Source organism: Cyprinus carpio, chromosome A12 (assembly GCF_018340385.1).
Source record: "Cyprinus carpio isolate SPL01 chromosome A12, ASM1834038v1, whole genome shotgun sequence".
NCBI lineage: Eukaryota > Metazoa > Chordata > Actinopteri > Cypriniformes > Cyprinidae > Cyprinus > Cyprinus carpio.
The window spans coordinates 138,109-165,052 of NC_056583.1; the positions used below are offsets into that span (position 1 = coordinate 138,109).

General features: G+C 39.5%; 1 protein-coding gene across 1 annotated transcript in view; it reads right to left on the reverse strand.

Moving 5' to 3' along the window:
- The window catches only part of LOC109112896 (anoctamin-1-like), a 57,010-nt gene extending 38,789 nt beyond the window's left edge, over positions 1-18,221 (reverse strand). The window contains exon 1 of the mRNA XM_042767057.1: positions 17,937-18,221. Within this exon, the coding sequence (XP_042622991.1) occupies positions 17,937-18,032 (96 nt within the window). The 5' untranslated portion in view covers positions 18,033-18,221. The remainder of the gene's footprint in view (positions 1-17,936) is intronic.
- Positions 18,222-26,944: the final 8,723 nt, after the last annotated feature.

Here is a 26,944-nt window from a genome sequence, read left to right on the forward strand (position 1 = left end):
TTGAAAACGTGACACTGTCCTTCTTTTGCTGTTCCGGTCAGTCTGGAAGAGGAGCCATACCTGCATACTCACCATTGCCTGGCTTGGAGTCAATTGTTGAAGATGTGACATCCGGTGTTATTGTCCTTTTGTTGTTTGGGTTTGTGTTGACTGTTGGAAATGGGAAGTCATCTCTCCTTCGCTGCTCTGGTCTGCTTGGAAGAAGAGCCATACCCACATACCTACCTTGTCTGGCCTGGAGCTGCCCTGTTAATGACTCCTTGGCCTGTATGAAGAAGAGCTACCCCTGCCTGCCTAATCTTGTCCGGCTTGGAGCCGATCCAGTAATTAAGAGGAGGAGTACCAGGATTCTGAGGGGGATGTTTGGTTTGGGAGAATTACTTTTAATTAATTAAAGATGAACTTTGTACTTTTCTATAGACCTGTCTTGTCTCTGGTGTACTCTGATAGCTCCTCGAGGTGGTGCAGGGTATAGGGGCAGGGTGTAAGGTTCCGGCCCGCCCCGGCCTGGCCTGTGACAATAAGCTTCATTGAGAATCCTTTGTTTACAGCAAAGGAAAACCAGTTTCCCCTTGGCTTACATCGAAATCCTCCAACATTTTTCTATACAAATCCTCATTTTGTACTTCTAACTGGTGACCACTTCTGCGTTCGTCACCACATTCAGCTAGGTCCTACTGAAACACCACTCTCTCATAAACACGTGTATGACAGTTAACGGAAGCCAGAGATTGTGGTTCTGTAAAGTTTTAAATATGGATCGTTTTTTTACACGATTCACTTCAGAAAGCCTTTATTAATACCCCGGACCCATGTGGAACACTTTTCATGATGGATGGATGCAATTAAATTTTTCTTTCAAAATCTTTTTTTTATTTTTTTTTAACTCTGACGGTATTCTTCAGAAAGAAGAAAGTCATATACAACTGGTATGGCTTGAAGGTGAGTAAATCGTGGGGTAATTTTCAATTTTGGGTGAACTACCCCTTTAAATTCAGAGAATTCAGAAAAAAGCATTTTGATTCTAATCATACACATTTGTGTTAATACATAGTTCAGTCATGAAACTCTACCAGAGTGCAGATTGGTTCTTCTAACGCCATGGCATTAGCCGATTGGATGTATTTCCGAATCCATGCAACCATGTATTTTGTTTCTTTCCTTTGTATCTCCCTTAGAACCACTGTTCTGCAGAGTTTAGCTTCAACCCTAATTATATACATCTTTCTTTTGTCATGTATACCAATATAACTTTTCGTCACAAGTGTTTGGGCATTGAATGAGAACAATACATTTTATGCAAATCAAACGAACGGCCTTGGAGGAGCTTAAAAATGTACTTTAAAAAAAAAGCAGAACATGTTTAACAACGTAAAAATATACATGTAGAGTGTAAAACAATGATATATAAGAAAACTATTTTAATGCTAGCCCTTATGGCTCCAGAGTTATGGACCAAAACATAAATATCATCTAATGTCACAGGATGTGAGTTTGTGTGCCTGAGTAGCTTTGCACGATTGGAACCATCCCACCAAGTTTGGGGCCTCTACTTTTATGGCTGATAGCTTATGAAAGAATAAGAAAATTAGTACAAACTTAATAGAGTTCCAGCATTTACATATATTTAAAGTGACACTGCACTGAAGAAATAACAAGAGGAGAAGCAGGAGTAATGGAATTAGTGTTACGTTTCCCTGATTGGTCTAGGGGAGGAATGAAACAGCAAAAAGAAATGGATGGTGGTTGAAATGAATGTGCGACAGCATGAAAGCCACCCCGTCTCCAGACCCAGAGTCGTTTCACAATAACCAGAGTTATCTCATTAAAGTAGTTTTTATTTACAGATTAGGCACGAGGGGTATCTAAATCAGAAGGTGGGTATTGCCAAAACAACAAACATAATCAATCTTACTCCTTAAATCAAACTACTTAAACTGAAACAAAAGAAAAGAAAAGAAAAGTACAGCAAAATAAGCTAACTCCCTTACTAACATAAACAGGAGAAAAGATCGAATTCAAAATAAACAGCACCCACCTCCCTACTTAACCCCACAAATAAAGAAATAAGGGTTTAACTAACAAACGTCCAATAAACCAAGAGAAAAACAGATAAATTAAATCATACAACAAATAGTAATTTAAAGACAACACTCACTTCTGCCTTTTGAATCTCAATCATAACATGTCATAGAAAGAGACTACAAAGATATAACTACTTCAATATGTAGCACACACAATATGAGGTAGAGATACACGGTTCACTACCGTGTCCAACAAAGTATCAGGTCTGGGGTTGAAAATGGGACCTCAAAACTGCTGCACACAGTCAAGCCACCACCAACACCGCTCTGATGGTGTTTGCAGCTTAAATACTCCCCAGCATCCAATCACAGCAGGGCACTGATTAGCTGAAGCAGGTGGAAACCCATTTCTCCTATGAAGAGAGACAAGGATGGAAAGAAAAACAGCACAGCTTGAACACACACAAACAGAACCTACGGCTCTGGACGTAACAATTAGGAAATGACCCATGCCAGACTGGCTCAGCTACACACACAAGTGTCACGTGTGACCTGACGCATAGGCCTTACATAGACTCCAGGACAGGGGATCCCATGTCAGGGCGAGTCTCACAGCCAAAATCAAACAGCTCAACAGCTGTGATCATCATTACTTTTGCTAATTAGGAAATTCATGTGATACTACACTCTAAAAAATGCTGGGTTAAAAAGGGACAAACCCAGTGGTTGGGTTGTTTTGACCCAGTGGTTGGCAGAGGTGTAAAGTCCAGGGGTCAGAAAGTAAAAGTCCTGCCATATGTTTATTCCACCCATGAACTCGCCATCTGATTTCACCAGAGGAGGAACGAAGTCATTCATTTCAAGTCACAAGCAAGTCTCTAGTCAAATCCCAAGTCCTCACACAAAAAACACACACAAAATGTGTGTGTTTAAAAAAGTAGTTTGTTTCTAAGTGATTGCAATATTGTTTCATAGCAAACATTTGTGCATTGCTGAATCAAAAGCTTGAAGTAGCAGATTAATTTACGATTTCTGCTTATAACTCATGATGAATGAGCATCATAAAGTGGCCTCTATCTTTGGTTTGTTAACTGACATTCAGGTATTGTAGAACTGCAAAAAAAGGCCTATTAAACTGCCACCATAATGCATTAATATTGAACGAACAAAAAAAGAAAACCTATGTCAGCTCAGACTTTTAGACATGAACACTCATCATATGATCCTCAACAGTGGTGACAATAATTTTTCATACTGCAGTGCATGATGGGAGTTTTTTCTATGGTGAAATCAGCTGCTGAGTTCATGGGTGGAATAAACATATGGCAGGACTTTTATATCCCTGGACTTTATATACCTCTGCCAACTACTGGGTTTCTCCCTTTTTAACCCAGCATTTTTTAGAGTGTACAAGGCATTTAATGACCAGGACTCTTGTTACATTATAGTCCTCCACGTCCGCTCCGTTCTCAAAACTCTGGCAATTTGATAATACCTAGAATATCAAAGTCAACTGCGGGCGGCAGATCCTTCTCCTATTTAGCGCCCAAACTCTGGAATAACCTACCTAACATTGTTCGGGAAGCAGACACACTCTTGCAGTTTAAATCTAGATTAAAGACCCATCTCTTTAACCTGGCTTACACATAACATACTAATACACTTCTAATATTCAAATCCGTTAAAGGATTTTTAGGCTGCACTAATTAGGTAAACCGGAACCGGGAACACTTCCCATAACACCCGATGTACTTGCTACATCGTTAGAAGAATGGCATCTACGCTCATATTAGTCTGTTTCTCTCTTATTCCGAGGTCACCGTAGCCACCAGATCCAGTCTGTATCCAAGTCAGAGGGTCACTGCAGTCACCCGGATCCAGGACGTATCCAGCTCAGATGGTGGATTAGCACCTAGAAAGGACCTCTACAGCCCTGAAAGACAGCGGAGACCAGGACTAGACCCCCAGATACAGATCCCCTGTAAAGACCTTGTCTCAGATGACCACCGGGTCAAGACCACAAGAAACAGATGATTCTTTTGCACAATGTGACTTTGCTGCAGTCTGGAATTGAACTGCTGGTTTCATCTGGTCAGAGGAGAACTGGCCCCAAAACTGAGCCTGGTTTCTCCCAAGGTTTTTTTCTCCATTCTGTCTGTCACTGATGGAGTTTTGGTTCCTTGCCGCTGTCGCCTCTAGCTTGCTTAGTTGGGGACACTTCATTTACAGCGATATCGTTGACTTGATTGCAAATTATTGCACAGATACTATTTAAACTGAACTGAGCTGCATGATGACATCACTGAATTCAATGATGAACTGCCTTTAACTGTCATTTTGCATTATTGACACTGTTTTCCTAATTATTGTTGTTCAGTTGCTTTGACGCAATCTTTTTTGTTTAAAGCGCTATATAAATAAAGATGACTTGACTTGGCTTGACTATACATGGTTTTATATGTATTCATACATGCTCATAAACTTGAAAATGCACACAGAGAAGAACAGGTGCACACATGTAAATCTCATTCTTTTAACACATATGTGAATATACCACATTAAGCACAGTCTGAAAGCCTGTGAAGAAAACACATCACTAATGTGTGTGTGTGTGTGTGTGTGTGTGTGTGATACCTTTAAATGTAACAGTTGTGAGAGCTTGTGCTATATTGTCACAGCTTACAGTATTTGTCAGATTCACAGTATAGCCTTAATGCTGAAAAAAAGACAAAGAGACACTTACAAGGCTACAGACCAACTGAAAAAACCAACCCGCTGTTTTATTTACAAATATAAAAAAAAGAGAGAAATGATTTCACAGCAGATGCATGTCAGTTCTGTGTCTTGTGTTTTACTCCCCGTGTGCTCCCCATTACCCAGTTTCTCCTGTGTTTTGATTGTTCATTGATTTCAGGTGTGTGCCGCCCCCCCAATCTGAATTTCCTGTGTTGCATTCGCACGGGATAAGTGAAGCCTGTGATTTTACTCGAATTTACTGACTTATCTCCTGGATACCCGGATGTCAAGGCTTTGAGAGTCCCGTTCTATGGTCCAGATTGATTTAAAAAAATGAAACTAATATAGTTTCTTGCTCTGTCTCATTTACATTTCACCAGGACTAATATTATTACAGGACCTAGGTATTCGGTGAAAAATGGCAGGTCATTTGCAGGGAAATTTTAACTTTACAAATTACAGACAGCCGATTCGCACGGGATTAAGATCACAGATAACCTCCGCAATTATTACAAATGATTGGAGTCATGGATAATACTAATCCCATGTGAATAGGGCTTTAAACGTCTACCAAGTTGTGCTATGTGTGTGTTCCCAGTGATTTTGGTCATTAAAGTCGATGATTGTTCAAGATCTCCTTCATCTCCTCGTTCCTACACAGTAGGAAGCCAACAACAGATGCCAACAAAGGTCAAATACTAAAATGGTCTAGTTTGAGCCTGAACTTTTTTCTGGGGGCAGGGCGGGGCAGTGTAAGGAGTGAAATTATTTCCTTATGAAATGAAATCTTTGTGAAGCCAGAGTTTCAGGAACTCTCACAATGCAAATGCAGATGCACCAAAACAATGGGCTTTGATCTCTTTGTGAAGCCAAACACTCAAGAACTCTTGCAATGATTTGATCAGATAAGAAGATCTAGAAGAAAGACCATTTACTCTTTGATCCCTTCACCCATCCTTTCCCCCTGGGTACATGGTCCAGGTCACTAAAAGTCGACAGAGAAATGCCAAGAACTCAAGTTACTATTCTCACATGAAACATTTACTATATCTTCAGGATTCATGATCATAAACTTTTCATGTTTAATATCATTTTAAAGGTCTTTGTGCGATTGGTAAATTGGTCTCAATTTCACAGTAGTCACTTGTAATATAAGAAAGATTGAAAACTTTTGTAGAATTGTGTTCTGCTGTGAAGGGGGTGTGTCCCCCTTTAGGGGTCTTTGAGAATGTTTATCTCCAGCCATGTGTGACCCTGATGTGATCACGGGAACCTAAAGAACCAAAAGGACTTTTATGTTTTTACAACTGATTTGAAGATTTCTTTGTTGTCTGGTCTGAGTATTCAAGGGAAGTGACAAAACACTACTGCGCGATTCTGTAGCCAGAAAGCCTGTAGTGTGGAGTGTATTTCATATGCTCCATACTATGTATCTTCCTGAAGTCAGGTATACTATTATTTATTCAAAAATGTAATTGTGTTAAACACATTGTGCCTACAGAGCACACTGTATAGTTGTTTGTGCTACTACATGTACACATTGGCTAGTTAAGTTTATCTCTCTACTAACACCTGAGTGCTTTGCTATGCATTTTAGACCATGTGTCTTAAATTAGGATAACTGTTACATGTGTGACTATGTTAAATTTGTGTGCTTCCTGCGTGGATCACTTGGCCGTTCCCCATATGGCTACAGTGTCTGTGTGCAGAAGCAAAGTTGCAACACAACTACAATGTGATTTACAATTACACTATCCTTTCTAAATTGGCTTCTAATTGTTTTCATTATGTTATTGACACGATACAATTTTACCTGACTGATAATAAATTGTTATATTTGATTTATTCTGCATTATTCTTAATTAATTATTACTAGTAGATTAAAGCGAAGGTATTACCTCAAATCTGTGTTCAGGATTGTTCATACGAAAGGTTTAATAGATGGAGCATAGGGCACATCAATTGAGTCCATTTCGATTTATGACTATCGCTGTCTTAAATAAGTTGCATTTTTCGTAAATATATAAAAAACTATGCTTTTTGTTACGAGTAAGCAGAGCGCGACCGACTTAAAGGTAGATATTTACCCTGCATCCAATGTTTAAGATCAGAACTGACAAGTTTGTGTCTGGGAAGAGCATTCAATCGGCTGAAATGATTCTTATAAAGCGATACCGGGACTGCAGTAAACAAATAATTGAAAGTATGGGATTTTCAGAATACTCAAATATCTAAATTAATAAACAATCGATATCTGTGATCAGCTTTTGATAGAAATATTGCCCAAATTTAATGATCACATGAAATTGGAGTCAGATTAAACACGGAGCTAGACTAAAATTCAAACTAAATCCTGATAAATTCAGAAGCGCAAATAAAAGACCGAATACGCATTAAACCTTTGACCAGGCTGCTGGATTCCGTTTTTTGGGCTGGCGGGTGGATCCTTACAGCAGCAATGACTGTGGCAACTTTAACATTTGAAAGGATACTATAGCGAAGTTTTTGCTTTCTTTATTCAAACTGATTTTCTTTTTCATGAATATATGGTTGACCTGAAGAATGAAAGCTGTATCAAATACTTGGAACACTATGAGCTATATTTCATTTCATAGTTTCATTTTTGATGTGAATTTTTCTACACCAGACCATGTTTACACGTCTGGTTTTTGACTACATTTAATTCTGAGGAATAAAATGAAATATTTATCTGACTATGAGAAGATAGATGTACAGGGGCTTTTGGGATTAACTTCTCTGGTTGGGTGATTTTTTTTTATCTTTTTATCTGAGGAGGTTGAGGCGGTCAGCAAGGACTGCTGGAGCAGCTAGGACGGTCGTCCCCTGCAGGCTCTGGTCTAGTCTTCCTAGCAGACGACGTGGGTCTGAGGGCCGTCATTTTAGGTGACTTCAGCTATGAGAGTCCTGATGCTGTGGCGTGGCTCAGGACCTCAGAGGGCAGGCCCCTCTGGGGAAGAGCGGTGTACACTGGATTACACGGTGTCCGTCTCTCCTCAGTGCCCTCAGGAGAACGATCTGCCAACCCTGCCAGTGTTCCAGGGCACAGCGGTCTCCCACAAGCACTTCTCCTTCAGTTACCGCACGGAAATGTAGCGTTGCTAAGAGGCTCGCAACCTCCTGGGAGGTTTCCAGAGCAGCTAGTTCGGCCGTCACCTGCCAGTGCGCCGCTTCAGGGCACTGAGCTAACTGCTCTGATGACATCAGAGATCAGTCTCGAGAGGCTGATTCCCTTAGTAGACTATTTGCCAGTGTGAAAACTACTGCCAAATGTGTCTCAGTGGGTCCTGCACACTGTAGTGAGAGGCCGCAGAATCCAGTTCAATTCTTCTCCACCTCAATTCGACGGGGACATTCGAGCAGGCTCTGGTAATGGAACAGAAGTAGACACTCTCTGAGAACGGAGGCCATCGAGGTGGTCCCTCCCCGCGTTGCAGAGTCCGGGTCCTACAGCTGGTACTTCACTGTTCCGAGGAAGGATGAGGTGTTGAGTCCTATTTTAGATCTGCATTTTTTTTTTAACTGCTCAGTCAGGGGTCTGAAGTTCAGCATGCTTGTGTGGCGTGAGGGTCGGTGGAGACCGAAAATGTTACGTCACGGGGGAGCGACTTACAATGATAAATATAACCAGACTACGCCACGATGGGAATTTCACCCAAAGATTTTAATCAACCCACCTTTTAAAAGGGCAAACACAGGTTCGTATCACCAATTATATACGAGTCAGAGACAGAGGTAACCATATAAAAATAATATTTTTATTGACAGTTAAAACCACTTTAAAATAGGCAATGGAACATTTGGTTATTCAGCCCAATGGGCCACCAAGAGAAATTTAATACAATGCCAAAAGGCAAAGGGGCTGGAGCTTACCACAGGACAGCGACTGACCAGACCACACCACCTATAAGTGAATCACGGTGTGGTCACACACACACACACTTGGAGACACACCACAACACACTGTGAGAAATCACTGCACACTGTGACGGAGGTGCCACCACCTAAAATAAGCTGGTCCTCTGCCCTGGTGCCCAAACCCTGCCAAGACAAAAATATTATATATATACTTTTGCAAATATAAAATCTACAGTCGCCTCGCGGGGAGGTCACAGTAACAATATAAATGAATACAATATATAAATGAATACAAAAGAAAATCAAAATTTAACAGATATCTAAATATATAGAATAAACACAGCCGCTGGAAAAGAGCATGTGGCCAGAAAATAAATCACAATATAATCAAAAAAAGAAACAAAACAACAATAAAAACCTACCACAAAAATAAACAAATAGATGGAAACAGAAACAAATTCAACAAGATATAAGAATATGAAGACAGAAAGGAAGTCACGCAATTAGGACTTTGTTGTAAAACAATTCAAATATCAAAAAGAATAGCAGAGAATGCAACTAAGGCAGGTAGACAAAATCAATGAAAAACAACCAAAAACAACAATAATATTGAAAAAAACAAGAAATCGAGAAAAAAAGAATATTTGAAAACAAGAAAATAATATTAGAAACCCAAAGTATTATTTGGGAACAAAAAGAAAATAATAATAATAATAATAATAAAAAAAATAGTTTCTGGAAACAGGACAGCAATGCAGCTGTAAAAAGACACGAGTGCCTCAAATGAAAAGCAGCTACTGGCTTCCCCAAACCTATACACAAAAACGAGACTCTGTTAGATTGGTTCTCTCCCATCCCAATACAGGAACAGATAAAAAATACCTTACCAATCGTCAAGGAGATTTGAATAACACACACGACAGGACTCTTACAGCCAAGGCCAGGGTAGGAGTTAACAAAATCACAGCGACTGCATTGGGTCTCACAGCTGAGAAAGGGAGCAAGTTATCGTTCTTAATTTTTCAGTTGCTATAAAATGTGCGTCATGAATAGATACACAAAGCATTCATCCTACCGTCATTAAAGTCTACGCACGGCTTGTTTACATAGCCGCACGGCAGCAATCACTGAATCGAAACAGACGCTCCAAACTCATTAAAACCTTGATGTTTGCTAGCGCCAAGGAGGGACGGAAGTGCGGAAGTGACGGAAACGCGTTACCGACGCAACAATTCAACAGGTGACGTATCCCAGGTAGCACATAATTTACCTTTTTATAGCCTGTGAGCGCCCTCAATTGGCTAAACACGGCAGGTGACGTAACAACTGCCACATCTGCACAGACCAAGTCTGAGGACTGGTGTGTCACGATCGATCTAAGATGCAGTTATCTCCATCCTTCCTCATCGGAAGTTCCTGAGGTTTGCTTTTGGGGGCAAAAGCCTACCAATACTGGTTCTTCCTCTGGCCTTGTACTCTCACCACCCAACATTTTCATGACTCAACCACATCGACGATTGGTTGATATTAGCTCAAACAGAGCGGATGGCGGTTCGGCATCGAGCTGTCGTTCTTGCTTACACAAAAGAGCTGGGGTTAAGACTTAATGCCAAGAAAAGTGTGCTTTAAGTCTCGGAGATTGCTGGGTCTGATGGCAGCTGCATCCAACGTGGTACCTCTTGGCCTGCTGCACATGAGGCCCCTACAGTGGTGGCTCAAGACCAAGGGTTTCTCCCCGAGGGGAAACCCACTTCGCATGATCCAGGTCACGCAGCGGTGCCTACGTGCCTTGGACATGTGAAGAAAGCCTTGGTTCTTGTTTCAGGGCCTGTTGCTGGGAGGTCCTTGTCGGCACGTAACGCTATTGATGGATGCGTCCCTCACCGGCTGGGGTGCGGTCATGAGTGGCAACCCTGCCCGCCGTCTGTGGAGTGGTCGCCATGTGACATGGCATACAGTAGGTGGCCAACCAAAACGGTGGTTCTACCGCCGCGCGTACTGCCGCCGCTGCCGCCGCTGGTGCGTCTGCAAAGTGCATTTGCAGCTTTTGACCGCTGAGTGGCGCTTTAATCACAAGTTATCAAACAAGCGTATCAAAGCACATTTTCGCAAATAGATGTCAGTTTTGCCTTGCTGATGTGTTACATTTGATGGCTGCAGTCAGGGAAAATAAAAGAAAAACACTGTAGTTAAAATATTTAATATTCACAGATGAAAGTTTAGTACTTATGAAGTTATATGCGTTTCTTTGAATGAATTCAAGCAGAATAAATGTCAATGAGCCTATGAGCCTGTGCTTATATTTTCTCAAAGCTACACAGTATTACACCATATTTTAGATTTGACACATTTAATAGGCGTGCAGTATTATTTATATAATATCAATTATGTGTTATATTATTCTAAAGAAATTGTGGTTTACTTTGCATTGAAGCATTAAAAGTGGTAGCCTATTTTAGTGAGCTAGGCTGCATGGATTTATATGCAAAATGTCAATATTCTCACATATTAGGCCTATATTTTAATTCTTTTAATAAAACAACATGCATTTTTGTTATTCATTACCTGTCCTTTATTTTTAACAGATAACTTCTTGGGAAAAATATATTTGTCTGTACACTGATTAAGAAAATGTTTTATGAATTATTTCCTTTTTTTTAGTAAAACGTGAGGCACTGTATAATTTCGCTCCCATTATCTAGGCCTAATTAAAACAAGAAACGAATAAATTAAACCTGCACGATTTAGCTAAATTATTGAAACTCTAAAGAATGGACTGATTAATAAAACGTCCTCACGTTTAAACTCAAGTTCTCTCATTATAATCAACAAAATGCACACGATGTAAAAAAGAGCTTCATTAATTGACAACTTAAGTGATTTTAAAGGGAGCCTTCTTTACTTGCTTTCATATAATTTAAGTAAAAAAAAAAATATACAATTTCAGCCGCATTTAAATGCAGGTGTGTAAAATGTCAGAGTGCAAGATTTGCGCGGCGCGAGTGCAAAGTGCAGCATTTATTCTTATTTGTTTTATCCTCATTACAAATCTTGTTTGGTTTTATTTTGGATAATTGCATGTAAAAAATAATTTACGTTGTAATGCATATGCAAAATGTGAATTATTATTCATATTCAAGTGTTTGTGCAAAAATTATTAATGCGCATGCATGACAGGGAGGCGCCCTCTCAATCACTTGAATTTTTTTCTTTTTTTGTGTTAATTTATTATTTTGGTTTGTGGTGTATATAATAAATGTGTATTATGTATACAGAAAGCTTGAAATGTATTTTAAACTAATCAATTCAAACCGAAAGCATTATGTAATCTGTGAAGGTTGTATTTCTCTTTAAAGGCACATCCATGTGGAGAGAGCCAGCACTGTGAATTTCATCTTGCAGCCGCCAAGAAAACATTTTTGGCAAACTTAATGCATGTGCTTGAGTGCGGAATATATTAAGGCTCATTATGGATTATAGATGTAAATTTAATATAAACCTGCTATTAGTTGAATAATGACAAATGAACGAATAGTAACTAGAAAAATCTTATGTGGGGGCAGACCTATTAAATAGCCTCTAGACATCTCTGTTAAAGTTTGTTAAACATTTTATACGCGTTTGCATAAATTCTGCTTTCAGAACGGTCCGTAATGGAGAGATACTTTAACACTGATTTTTCCTCTGAAACACAAAAATGAAAATTGAAATAAAATTGATATTTTATGTTTTGAGAATGGCCAACCCTTGTCTGTAGATATTCTTGCTTCTGGTTTGTGCATTGTAAATAGGCTACAAGAAAAAAAAAAAAAAAATCCCCCAAAACTGGTGTTTTTTGTCAAGTCTGTAACGCATGTGTATTTCCCAAATCTAAAATAGCCTATGAAACATGTTCATAGACGGATACTTTACTGATGTCTGGACTCTGTTTGGGATTTAGAAAAAATAAAGAGATGGTTCAATATATTGGTAATGAATAGGCTACATTCTGAGAGAATTTATATTTCATAGTCTAAAAAATATTGTTTAGACAAAACAAAATAAAATTAATGCATCAGTTTGCATCATTATTATTATTATTTTTTTTTTAATTAAGGTGACTTTCTCTGAAATTAAGTTATAATAACTAATAAACTATATTGCGCTATACAGTAGTCAACATTTGAAGTGGATCACAACTCAGCAAGTTTGAAACCCTCATAAGACTCTGTCCATATGAAAGACCAAGAGATTCACACATTTATATCAACCCCCACAAACTATAAAGAACTACCCCCCAACCCCCTCCACCTGAACTGAATTCGGTCTGTTTTTTGGCTGCGAGGGCCGGTGTGTTGTCATGTTACTGGGTTGAAACATGCCTGCACTCACATCAGCCCTACTCTTTTTATTCATTATTTTCTCGCAGCCCATATTATTATTTTCACAAGACCATATTAATAACAAATCATCAATTGATAATTTATAATTATTTTACAAAAATCATTGTCATTTGTGAACGTAGGAGTTTGAGAAAGGCTTTAAGACCAAGCGGAATCCTCCATCAGCTGCTCCCGCTTCACAGCAAGCATGACCCGTGCAAACTGACCCAACATTTAGCAAGGCAGGAAAACATTCAGTCTGCCTGAAGGAAGACATATTTCATTGTAAGTTAATGCTGTTAAATAGAGAATTAAATAGAGAGAGAGAGAGAAAAAAGAAAAAACTAGTGTAGGCTATTCTTAAACTTGGAGCTCATTATATTGAAGTACAAATCCAAACACCAGAAGCAACCTACACTCTCAGTGTTCTTTCATTAAAAAAGTATGCATTTTATTTATTCACAGGCTATATGGTGGAAATTATATTTTAGTTCAAAACTTTAAGTTCCATTGTTAAAAAAAATGCTTTATTGGCTAGCGTTTCATAGACCTTCAGTTGTTATGCTTTAAAATCCCATCCCATTTGTAATTTCACAGTATTTTCACCTCCTAAATCACTAACCTTTAAAGTCACAGTTCTATAATGATCAAATTTACTCAGGCCGATGGCATTTTTTAATGACATTATTATTTTTATTATTATTATTATTATCATTATTGGAATAATTGTAGCCTAAATAGGTGAAGCAAAACAAATATGACAAATATTTGGATCGTCCCTTATTTTTTCCCTTTTTCCCTTTTTCTTAAAGAATAAACACTTATTTTCTACAAGAATAAACATGATAACATATTATTAATTCATAGAAATAATTTAAGCAATTAAAACCTTTTTTTTTTTTAACTTCAATACTATTAAACTGAGTTTATAAGTTAAAAAGGCTAAATTGTCACAGTGCATGTTAAATAGCCTAAATGAACTTGTGTTAACAATATAATAAGAACTAACAATATAATTAGATTTTTTTTAAATGAACAATTCCTGTATAAAATAGGACAGCAACCTTTATATCAAACATTTTTAAATCGTCCACAGCTGAGCAACGCTGGAACGCATGAAATGAATGTGCTGCACAGTCATTTTCAGATGCAATAAAAAAAAAAAAACCTGGATAGCCTAAATTCGGCCCAGACTCTGTTCCTAAGTATATAATAATTATAATTACTGTTAACCCACAGTAACAAATTTTAACCAATTAATCGCCTATTTTCGTTTGCTGCATGTTTTTTTTTTTTTTTTTTTTTTAAACACGCTAAAATATAAATTTTGTGAGAGGAAAAAAAATATATGTTATGTATAAGTTGCATTTTATTACATTCAGAAATAATAACGGCTAGCCTAATAATGTAATAATGTGCAAAAAGGATATTTTTAGTTCCCTTCACTTTACAACAAATCCTATAAATTTAACTAAATTAATCAGAACAAAACAAGAATTAAAAATATATAATTCTAATGGATAAATATAATTGCAGTATATAATAATATAGGCTTAGCTATAAACAAACAAAATAAAAATAATAATTTAAAGCGAAACATAAGCTAAGGTTGGGTTCTCTCATTTGGGAGAAATCCAAATGTTTCCATATTATTAATCAGAGTTCCATATTATTCCATATTATTAATCAGAGTTAATAATAATTATTGCTAAATGCTGGACCGTTCTCTTTTCGTTCTGCATATGAAACCTGAAGTTTTTTTTTAAACCAAGAATGAACCGAAATGAAAACTTTTTTTATTTTCCGTATTTATATATATATATATATATATATATATATATATATATATATATATATATATATATATATATATATATATATATATATATAAATATATAATATATAGGCCTTATATTTAATGCATGTTTAATAACAATACCATGCATAAGGTCTTTCTTTTAATTTTTGATGAGTAGACTGTAGCCTAAGACTATCCTACATTTTGAAATTAACTCGCTGTAAATATTTTAATGATTTTTAAAGATGTTACAATGTTATATCATAATGTTATTGTTGTTTTACTTCCTCCTTTTATCTAATTTTACAATTACATTCATTTCGCAATCCGTCCCTTTGTGCCACCTGGCAGTAGTTTTTGCGAATGATTTTAAGACGCGACTTGCAGTTAACGCCGTGGCCCTGCCCATTACCCATTTTGGTTGTCTACCTACTGTATCAAACTGCCTGAAGATGCTGGCCATACTTCAAGCACTACATTACTTTCTCCCGGACCTCAGAGGTCACCATGTTTTGGGTGCGCACCGACAACACAGTGGTGGTCTCTTACATCAACCACCAAGGGGGTCTGCGCACAAACTAGCGTACCAGATCCTTGTGTGGTCCGAGGGTGAATTCCTCTCGCTGAGAGCAGTCCACATTCCTGGGCATCTCAATATGGGAGCAAACCTCCTGTCGAGGCAGGGGCTGAGGCCCGGGGAATGGTGGCTTCACACCGAGGTGGTAAAGCAGAGTTAGAGAGTTTTGGCCAGGCTCGGGTGGTTCTGTTTGCGACTCGAGAGACATCGCACTGTCTCCTCTGGTTCTCTCTCTGACTCATCCAGCTCTACTGGGCTGGATGCCATGGTACAGATGTGTCCAAGGCTTCCTCTGTACGCTTCAGAGCTCCAGAGCTCCCTCAATGAGGAAACTGTACACCTTCAAGTGAAAGCTTTTCACTTCTTGGTGTGGAGACTGCCAGCTTGACCCAGTTAACTGCCCAGTCAGTACAGTTCTGGAGTTCCTGCAGGCCCTTCTGTCTGCAGGGTTGACCCACTCCACCCTGAAGGCCTACATGGTGGCCATTGCGGCCTACTGCGTCCCTCTCCGCTGGCCAGTCAGTGGGCAGACACCCTCTGGTTACATGTTTCCTCTGCGGTGTGCTGAGGCTTAGGCCTCCAGCCAGAAGAAGCTTATGCTAAGCGGTGGATCAGGATGCTATCCTAAAGCCTTGAGTCCTCTGATCTAAACTCACTCCTTCTGAAGTTTGGCCATTGGACGGGTTGTCCCCGATTACTGTCAGGCTCCTGGGTCCTTCTCTTGCTTTAGCTGTGCAGTTTCCCCACACTAGGCAGAGATTTTGAAAGTCTGGGCGGCGTGGGCATTCTCATTCCCAAAGCGTTTTATGATGCAGATCAAGTTCCTGAAGAGGAATGTCTTAGGTTACGTATGCAACTATGGTTCTTCGAGGGAATGAGACGCTGCGTTCGCAGTGCCACACTTCCGGGATCTCTGCCAGCGCTTGCTTCATTCTTTGAGGCTAAATGCCGGCTTTGCCGCATGTGCTTTTAAGCTTCCTGGTCTCTGACGCCACCCGCCTATGACGTCTCGCCCATCTATTGGTCTGATTACACACATGATTCAGAGCCGGTCACACTTAAGGCGTTACCAAAGCGTTTTACGACGCAGCGTATCGTTCCCTCGAGGAACCATGGTTACATACGTTACCTAAGACGTTTTCTTTTGGTCTGTGTGGCTCGACCCACTTCCAGTTTACTCAACAGTATTTTAACACCCCTGGTTGCCAGTTGGTGGAAAACACAGTGACCAGCAAACGAACTGGTTCTGAGATTACAGAGAATACCCAACCTAAAAAGCATTGGCATCCATCTAAAAGCTCTTGTGATCAGAGGAAAATAACATTTGGCCTGCAGTATCCATCAATTTGACAGTCAGTATAGTCAATACGACACAATGCACCTTTAAGTCAGTTGATGACAAAACTATAGTATTTCGATAAGACATTAAATCCCCTCTTTACTGGAAACCTTATCAAAAATGAGAATGCATGAAAGCTTGGACTTGGGTGGACTTAATAAAGTCACTTTCCTCCAGTTACTTCAGGAGCACAAATCAAATGATCTTTTTTACACAGTAGTGAGGTGTGACTGTATTTTTTAGTTCCAGTCCTTAAATTTGATTGACTGAGGAGCATTCTCATTGTGCTAATGAGATGTTTGACTGTTTGTATTTCTCTGCTTGTCTGAGTTTGGAGGATTACAGTATGTTCCAGTACAGAGCGAAAAGTGATGTCAAACTTAAAATCAATGATTTGTTTACAGAAAAAAGTGTAAATACCATATTTTCTTGGCAAAATGCTATGCACACTAAGTTCAAATACTGTAGTTATAGATTCTATTTGCACTAAAATGGCAGGATTTTTATGCTATTTGTTCTAGTTATTGCAAAAAAAGTGGCAAATATATACACCTCAGTATTGTAGTACTTTATAAAACAGTATGCAATAATAACGTACTTAGTGTAATTTACAATTTTAATTCAAATTATTCAAATTGATGCCACCTTATTGGGATTATAAAGGGGGGCCCTCCCTACACCCAACTTAACCCTACCTGATACTTTATTTTCAACTTCTTGATCATTTGCTTTATTTTTATTGAAAATAAAATTGCCTTTCAAATGTGATGTGAGACTTGAAAAGGGAGAGGAAAAAAGTTTGGCAAAAGGCGGATTCGAACTTGGGGTTGATTGTTGTCAAAAATTACTTGACACACGCTTTACCAATGAAGTTACTGGGGAGTTGTTACTTTAATTACCATCCTTTGTAGTGTTAACTATCCCAGGTCACATGTTTGGTGGCTGGAGTTAGTGTAAATAAGCCTGTGCCAAGTGTAAAATAAACACTCAAAAACACAAAACAAACAAAAAAAACCTTGTAGTCTTTGTCTACGGCTCCATCACAGCCATGATGATATTCAGTATAACAGCACACTAGCTCACACATGCAGCGTGACCACGGGGGACAATGTGTCTTTTGTGGCCTTTTTTAATGGTAAAACAGCTAAGCTCAGCAAAAAAGATAAAACAAACCTCCAGCAACAAAAGCCTTGCGGAGCAGTAATGCAGGCTCCATCACATGTACCTCCTCATCCCGTTCCAGCTCCAGGCCCATCTCCACCAGGTTATCTCTCGAAACTCCTCGCGCCATAAAGCACTTGTCGTCATCGTGGTGGTCCATGCAGAGGTTGGGCGAGCGGCTTTAGTCTCCTCTCTGGCTGCGGCGCGCAGGTTGCGCTCGCCCCCTTCCGCAGGGTGCGGGGGTGAAGGCGTTGTCCTCTGAGGAGATGATGTGTGCTGCCGGGAACTGCTGCTCTTTTTGATGTGGTAAGTGAGGATGTAGTCCACCCGCCTCATACCGTCCTGGAAATACAGACCCCGCCGGCATCGTGTGTTCTCCTCGGGTTAGACTTCAGGAGCTGAGGGGAGAGGGGAGGACAAAACATAAGCCAGGCTGTGTGTGTGGTGTGTGTGGGCCAGCGTCCAGTGAAAGGTCAAGATGGGGCAGCATCTGAACAGGGCACAGGACTTGTCAGCTTTAAGATTGAGTGTGATTGTATCCAAACCTTTAATAGGTAGTGTATTCTGATCCTTTGTTTTACATTGTCCTCTTTATCATGCATTCAGTACTCCTGCTAGCAATATTGCTTTGAATGTTGTGTAGTGTTGCACAGTTTTAATCCTGAACTTTCAGTTCCTACTAAATGGACTGGAACAGGATCTTCTCTCCACATAGCAACCTGGCTGACACACAAACAGAAGGACACTGACATTATCACATGATAAATGTGATGCAATTTTTAAGGATTTTCAAATAATACAAACACTAACAATAAAAACAATCAGACAAACACACAAACAAACAAAACCCCAAGTGCTGAGAATTAATAGCACATCCCTGAAAATATTCATCTCTACCTGCTTAATTCAACCAAAGACATGTCAGGAAAGGAAGAGCCAAAGCTCTCTTAAAAATAAAAGTAAGTGTTTTTGTAAAAAAGAGTGGAGGGTTTCCCAACGTCTCCAGAATTGGTCTGACTGTGGCATTGAGATCATAAGTAATTTTCTCCAGAGAAGAAAGGCTGGCAGCTGGGATCCCACAAAGTAACAGTTGGATCGTGAGGCGTTAGACCACATCAGTTAGAATACATTTTTTAGCCAAAAAAATGAGAGGATTATAAACAAGGCTTAAAGTCTGAGTCAACAAGATCCTTAGGAGTGTCATTCCACCCAATAAAGTAACAGGAAATGAAATAAAAAACTTTCCCTGTTATCTCCTGGGATACAGAATGAACCCCTATCCAGAAAAACGGGTTGAATGTAATCTTGGACCAGAATACGTGAAAAAATGTGCCCTTGTATGTCTTGGCATTTAAAACAAAAGAAATGTTTGAACAGGTGTAAAATAAACTTCTATGAAAATATTAAATTTTGTTTGTTGAAGTACATTTTGGAAAAATGCCGTTACAAATCTTAGGGTCCAATCTGCAGAAATAAATGATACTCCTAGGTCCCATTCCTACCATTGGTTTCAAAGAAATCATAAACTGAAGAGTCAGAATACTCCAATAAACATTGGAGATAATACTTTTAACAGATTTAACTTTTGGCGTGGACTGGAACTCATTCGGCGTGGACTGAATTCATTCGGCGTGGATCCTCTGAAATTCATTCGGAGTGGACTGAACTCATTCGGCATGGACTGAATTCATATTGGCATGGACTGAATTCATTTCAGAAAGTGTACTGAACGCATTCTGCGTAGACTGAACTCATTCGGCATGGACTGAATTCATTTCAGCATGGACTGAACTCTTTTTCGTCATGGGGACTGAATTCATTCGGCATGGACTGAATCATTCGGCGTGGACTGAATTCATTCAGAGTGTACTGAACTCATTCGGGCCGGTAGACTGAACTTCATTCGGGCTGGACTGAATTCATTCAGCATGGACTGAACTCATTCGGCATGGACTGAACAAATCATTCGGCATGGACTGAACTGTATTCGGCATTTTGCTACTGAAAACTCATTCGGCATTGACTGAATTCATTCGGCATGGACTGAACTCATTCGGCATGAACTGAAAAATAGTTTGGCATGGACTGAAACTCATTCGACAATGGACTGAAACTCAGTCGGCATGGACTGAATTCATTCGGCATGGACTGAATATATTCGGCATGGACTGAATTCATTCGGCATGTACTGAATTCATTCGGCATGGACTGAACTCATTCGGCATGGACTGAATTAATTCGGCATGGACTGAACTAATTCGGCGTGGGACTGAACTCATTCGTGCATGGACAGGGACTGAATCATTCGGCATGGACTGAACTCATTTCGGCATGGACTGCAGAAACTCATTCGCCATGGAATGAACTCATTCGGCATTCGGCATGGACTGAACTCATTCGGCATGGACTGAACTCATTCGGCATGGACTGAATTCATTCGGCATGGACTGAATATATTCGTTCCCATGGACTGAATTCATTCTTCGGCCATGTACTGAATTCACTTCGGCATGGACTGAACTCATTCGGCATGGGGGACTGATTCATTCCATTCGGCATGGACTGAACCTCATTCGGCATGAAACTGAACCTAGTTTGGCATGGACTGAACTCATTCGACATGGACTGAACTCATTCGGCATGGACTGTGATTCATTCGGCATGGACATCTGCATATATTCGGCATGGACTGAATTCATTCGGCAATTGTACTGTGAACTTCATCTCGGCAATGGACGACTGAAAACTCATTCGGTGGGGCATGGACTGGAAATTAATCAGGCCTGGACTGAAACTAATTCGGCGTGGACTGAACTCATTCGGCGTGGACCTGAACTCATTCGGCATGGGGACTGAACTCATTCGGCATGGGATGCTGAACTCATTCGCCATGGAATGGAACTTCATTCGGCATTCGGGGCATGGGACTGAACAACTCATTCGGCATTCGGGCATGGGACTGAACTCATTCGGCATTCGGCATGTACTGAATTCATTCGGCATGGACTGTAACTCACTTTTTTCGGCATGGACTGAACTCCTTCGGCCCGGCAATGGGAATCTGAATATATTCGGCATAGACTGAATTTCATTCGGCATGTCACTGCGATTCATTCGGGCATGGGACTGAAACTCATGGATCGCATCTGGACTGAACTCATTCGGCCTGGACTGAACTCTCCTAATTCGGCGGCGTGACAAAAAAACTCATTCCTGCTACTAATTCGGCGTGGAACTGACCCTCATTCGGCATGGGACTGAACTCATTCGGCATGGACTGAACTCATTCGGCATGGACCTCTGAACTCATTTCGCCATGGAATGAAACTCATTCGGCATTCGGCATGGACTGAACTCATTCGGCATGCATTCGGCATGGGACTGAATTCATTCGGACTGAATTCATTCGGCATGGACTGAACTCATCACTTCGCCATGGACTGAACTCCTTTGCCATGGACTGAACTCATCGGGCCTGGACTGGACTCTTCCAGCATGGACTGACCTCATTCGGCCTCGGCTGGACTGAACTCATTCGGCATGAACTGAACTCATTCGCCCTGGACTGAACTCATTCGCCATGGAATGAATTGCCGCCCCTTAATGCTCTTCCACCATAAATGGGATGCCCATAAATGGCCAACCGTTAAATGAGATATAATTTAAATAGGAGGCAATATCAGAATCCGTTGCTTTTGATTCTGAGCTGAGAGATTTCCTTGAAAAGTTTTATTTATAGCCACAGGGTTGCTTAAAATGACACCACTGCATTCCATTATCCTCTTAATTGAACATTCATTATTTTAATTCTTTAGTGGTGTGAGCACCGCAAAACAACTGGAATTATAGCCAAATTCATAATATTTGTGTTTAGTTAAAGAGTAAAGGTGAATAGTGAAGGTCCTTGCATTGACCAATGCTTTTGATTTTGTAATTGCTTTATGTATTTGTTATAACCTGGTGACTTCCTTTTCAGGATTTTTCATAGTTACTATCTCTGGCTCTTTTAATATGGGAAGTATAAGAAATAAGATGTCCACATAAAGTGGCTTTGGCTGTATCCCAAATCATGGCCGAAGACAATGGGGAATCTCCTGCTATCACAGCCAGAATTGAGACAAACTGTTCTGAAACAAAAGAGGAAAAAGAGTCACTGTTTAGAAGAGATATATTGAATCTCCAAACTTGAAGTTCTAGGAATATTGAAAGAAATGTGCTGCCTGCATGATCAGATGAAACCAATAGAGTCCACTACGACACGACTGAACCGCATGCAAAATCTTGCTTAGGGAGGGAAAAAATAGTCAAGCCTAGAAAATGAAATTATGGGGATGTGAAATAAAAAATGTATAATCTCTCACTTCAGGATTTAATTGGCACCATACATCTATCAAACCAGTCTCTGGAGCATCAATTAAGAACACTTAGATGATTTGGGGTTCGATACATTAGCAGATGAGGATTGTCTAAAGAAGCATTCATTATACAATTGAAGTCTCCAGCCCGAAATTAAGCCTTTACAATAACAATTAAACTCATAAACAACTCATCTGTGTGATAAAATTGGGAGAATCCAAATTTGGTGCATTAACATTGAGAATTGTTATATGATGTTTTAAAAATTGAGTCCTGTGATCATAATAAATCTCCTCTTCATCGCCTCTGGTTCTTAAGTTACTTAAGGTAAAAGAGGGGTTTCTTCTTTTCAGAATGGCAACTCATAGTTTTGTTCTGTGAGTAGGAAGAGAAGTGAACTGACCTACCCAGTCTCTCCCAAGCTTCAAATGTTCAGTAATTCAGACAGTTTTGGTTCTTTTTTTTTTTTGACATTCCAAGTAACCACGTTTAAGCCGAACCAACCATGGGAAAACACAACAGACCACAAGTATATGATGAGACAGAAAACAGGGGACAGAGGAAATAAAACAAAAGGATTTTTTTTTTTTTTTTGCAAAATAAGATGGTAAAGAATTGACTAATTAAACACAAACACTGAAACATCATAAACCAACATTACAGCACTTACCCACCCCTATTCTGTCCCCCGACAACAACAGAAAAACCACCCCTAATGGAAGTCACCGAGCATAATAAATCATTATAGTAACGAGTCCTCAACTCACCTGAGAGGACTCATAATAACCGCTCAGTCGGCTAGAGACATCGACCCAAACCTTGGGTTAAGCGTATCTAGCGATCCTGGGTGCCAGACCAATTAACTGGGTGGGCTGGTAATTTCACCATGCTGATCCTCATTTGTAGAGCCCCCACTGTCACTGATGAGGCGATCACTTTTCTTTTTACCCACGGTGGATGGGCCAGACGTTGACAAAAAATTGGAAAATCTTTGTCACACTGAGGTTTAGACAGACTTGAGGCAAGATTTAAATCTGGATCATATGACGTTTGGTTGGAGTAGGAATAAGACATAAAACACAGCTTGGTTAGGCGGTAAAGTCTCCAATTGTCCATCTTGCTGCTCCGGTCACCTGCCCACCCCCCCATGATGGTTAATTTTCACTACAGTGCTGGTGACATTTTATTAGCTGACTCTAGTATGGCTTAGTGGCATTCCTCTTCTGGTGTGTCGCAGTCCCCATCGCATTGCTGGGAAGCATGTTACCCTGTGAGTAAACTTAACCAAGCCCTCTTCTACCTCATCCCAGACATTGTGTGCAAAGCAGAGCTATTTTCCCAGTTACTCACAGTTACAAAAGGACACAATATACAGGACCCCGCGCCTTTTTGGTTATTACAAATCACACCAATAACACCGGTATATGCCTTTAAACGCCACTCAGCAGTGTGTCATAATTCAATGGTCTAACATGTCATAAATCATAAAAATCAGAGTCCCTGACAGGTTCCAACATTTACTAGGCACCTCTTGATCAGAATATCTGCCCCCGTGACTATATTCTTAATTCATGAAAAAATAATTTCATAATTAGCTACTAATATTTTCACCCAAAACAACCAATACAATTAGTAATGGTTGGTGATAAAACAAGTTGTGCGCCCTAAGCTCGACTGCAAGTGAGGTTCTACAGAAACGGGCACGAGCTTTAGATGAGGAGCAACAACTCTCTTAGGTGCCTATCATTCAGCTTTGTGTAGTGTAATATGAAACATTTGTGGCAACACCCTGTCACCGCAAAGGAAGAATTGCATTCCTATATATCTCAACCACGAGGACCACCATGAAGTGTTCCATGTTCTGCAGTACTGCAGTATTCTACTGCAGATGTTAATATTTTTTCCTTAGTTCATCACCTTTGGGCCTGAGATCTCATGTAACACTGCAGACGGATCTGTGCGGATGTGTGACACTGTTAAATAATGTCTGACATTAGTAACCTTGAACTATGGCGAAAACTATGGGCTCTTGTTACATCTATGGGGAACCACAGTGTAAGCAACTCTCAAAATGAACACAACAGAACAAAACAACTGTGTATATAATATGACCATAATATATCATTTCAACCATGCTATAGAAAAATATGCGGTCGTGATATAATAATGCACTGTTGAGATTACAAGATGTGATGTGTTCTCCTCATTAAATGCAGCCTTTAGCACTAACAAACTATGCAACAGTAATCTTAGCTAGAAATTATTTTTTGAAGTCCTTATTCATGAGGTCAGCTGTTTTGTAGAGCCGACTGCAACTGATCCAGCAACTGCTGACTGTGTTGTGAGGTATAATATTTCCTCTGGCATTCCCTTCATCTTATGAGGACATGTTGCTCATATTTTAGGAGCAAAAGCATAACGTACATTATAGATCTCAGCATGTGCTCAAGCACTTTACCTACTGATCTGGTTTGTAACTTGCTGTATGTACATTTATCAAATTGTCAATAAAGCAATAAGTAATAGTCATAATTAACAGCAGATATTGCACATATGCTACTTAATATATGGTATTAAAGTCCTAAACATCCCACATAGTCACTGACCTGGACTCCTCACCTGGAAGCTTTCTACATGAAAGATCACATCCCTTGCTAAGCAAGCAAAAGCTTGTTTGAAGGCAGCTGGGAGGCTGAGAGAGCCAGCCCCCTTCATTCTGGGAAAATCCACATCAACCTGCCTCGCCTCTCGCATTCTCCTTCAACTCTTTCTGTCTCTCTCAGAATGAAGCAAGCTTCAAGTCACAAACTGATCTCTCTGCTGTAACTTGAGAGGGGTGAGAGGAGCTAGGCGCTAATATTAGACTCAACTATAAAAGCCATACACCAAATCCTCCAAGATGCCCCTCGCTTCCTCATGCATTGCTTCTGGTAACCAGTCAGCTTGACTAAGTCTGGAATTCTGATCGTTCCACGTTAAGAGTGTAAACACACCCAGGGTGTGTTGATTTTACCTCTGTGTTTATTGTAAAAAATAATGTTATATAATCTCATTTTCAATTATGAGACAAGATGCCAAAGTGTGTTGTCTTGCATAACTGACATCAATTTGAACATTGAAGTAAAAAAAAACATTTCAAATGTGAAACTTACAATAGAATTTTGAAGATTGTATCCAATTTGTTCTCTGGCTTTGATACTGATGATGTTCATTTGCTTTTCCTTGCTTGGCACAGAATGATACTGCTCGGTTTTGCAGTGCTTAACTTCTCCAGAGACTGTGGATCAGAGCTTAACCTGTAGATGGAAAGCAGCATGACATACATGTGAACAAAAGACCAATTTAGGAGTATAAGAAACCTGTTGGAAAAAGTGAAAAAAGCCTTATTTGGCTTGTCATGTTACCATTAACCAACATCAGAGAACCACAAACGGTGCCCAAATGTGATACGTATTCTAAAATCTCAGTAGGTAAACATATTATTTACCATTACATGTAACGATAAGAAATACATGTAAATTTTCTTTGTGATTTTTTAATGGGTTTGTTTGAAAGACAAAAAAGCCTTACAAAAAGTCATTAGTAATACTTTATAATAAATAACCCTACCTGAGGATAATTGCTAACGTTAAAATGAAACGTTTATCAGTAGGTTTTGTAAGGTTAAAATGCTAAAGGAAATAGACCCTTGTTTAACCTGAACTGATTTTGTTTTTTGTAAATACACCCTTGTAGCACCTGATGTCAATACTCCTCTTGCTTTGTGTGAAAATTTTCTACACAAACTGGAAGAAAGACAGAGTAAAGGAAGCAGGTCAGGTCTTTTAGCAAAGGCAACACTTAAAAGATGAAAACCAAGGAACAACTCTATGATAAATAAATGTATTGGTTGTTGAGTGAATAATATGTAATTATGTAATTCACAAAATGTAAAATGTAGTTTGATTACGAGTATTTTAAAAATGTAATTTATTCTAATTACAAGTCTTTTTATTTAGGTAATCCAGAGGACACATGTGATCAGTTACTCCCCAGCTCTGCTTCAGGACTGTCCAGTACCTCAGGAGGTCCAGATTCTGCCCCAGTGTCCTGCAAACACACTGACCTGGAAGATTTATCTATCTATTAATTCTAAGTATCTCTCTGCTTTCTCATTATAAACAATACTGTGCGTGGACATGACCTTAATAAGTTTTGGTTATATTGCACATTGTGTTTAACCTGTTACCAGACCCCCCCCCCCCCCATTATGGTACTCCACAGCTGAAAGTGCCCTAACTAATTTAAAATTGTAACAAGTTAGAAGTTAGATTGCTAGAAATTGTAACTTAGTTGTTCACACATAATTTTGGTGTATTGGAAAGAACACCCTTTGGGCTTTATTTTTATCACCAAGAGGATAATGCTCAAAAATATTAAAAGTCTACAGTAGGTGGACATGCCAAAATGGGGAATTACCGCCGCCGCAGTAGCGGTAAATCATTTCGCGAAACTACCGCCAGGTGGCGCAAAGGGACGGATTGCGAACCTGAATGTAATTGTAAATGCAAAGGGAAAGACGTTAAACAACAATAACATATAATATACATTATAACATCCGTAAACGCCATTAAAAAGAACTAGGAAGTCTTAGAGTACAGTTCTACTCATCAAGAAATTTAAGAAAGGCCTTTACACAAAGGTCTTAGCATGCTATGTTTTTAAACAGTATTATCT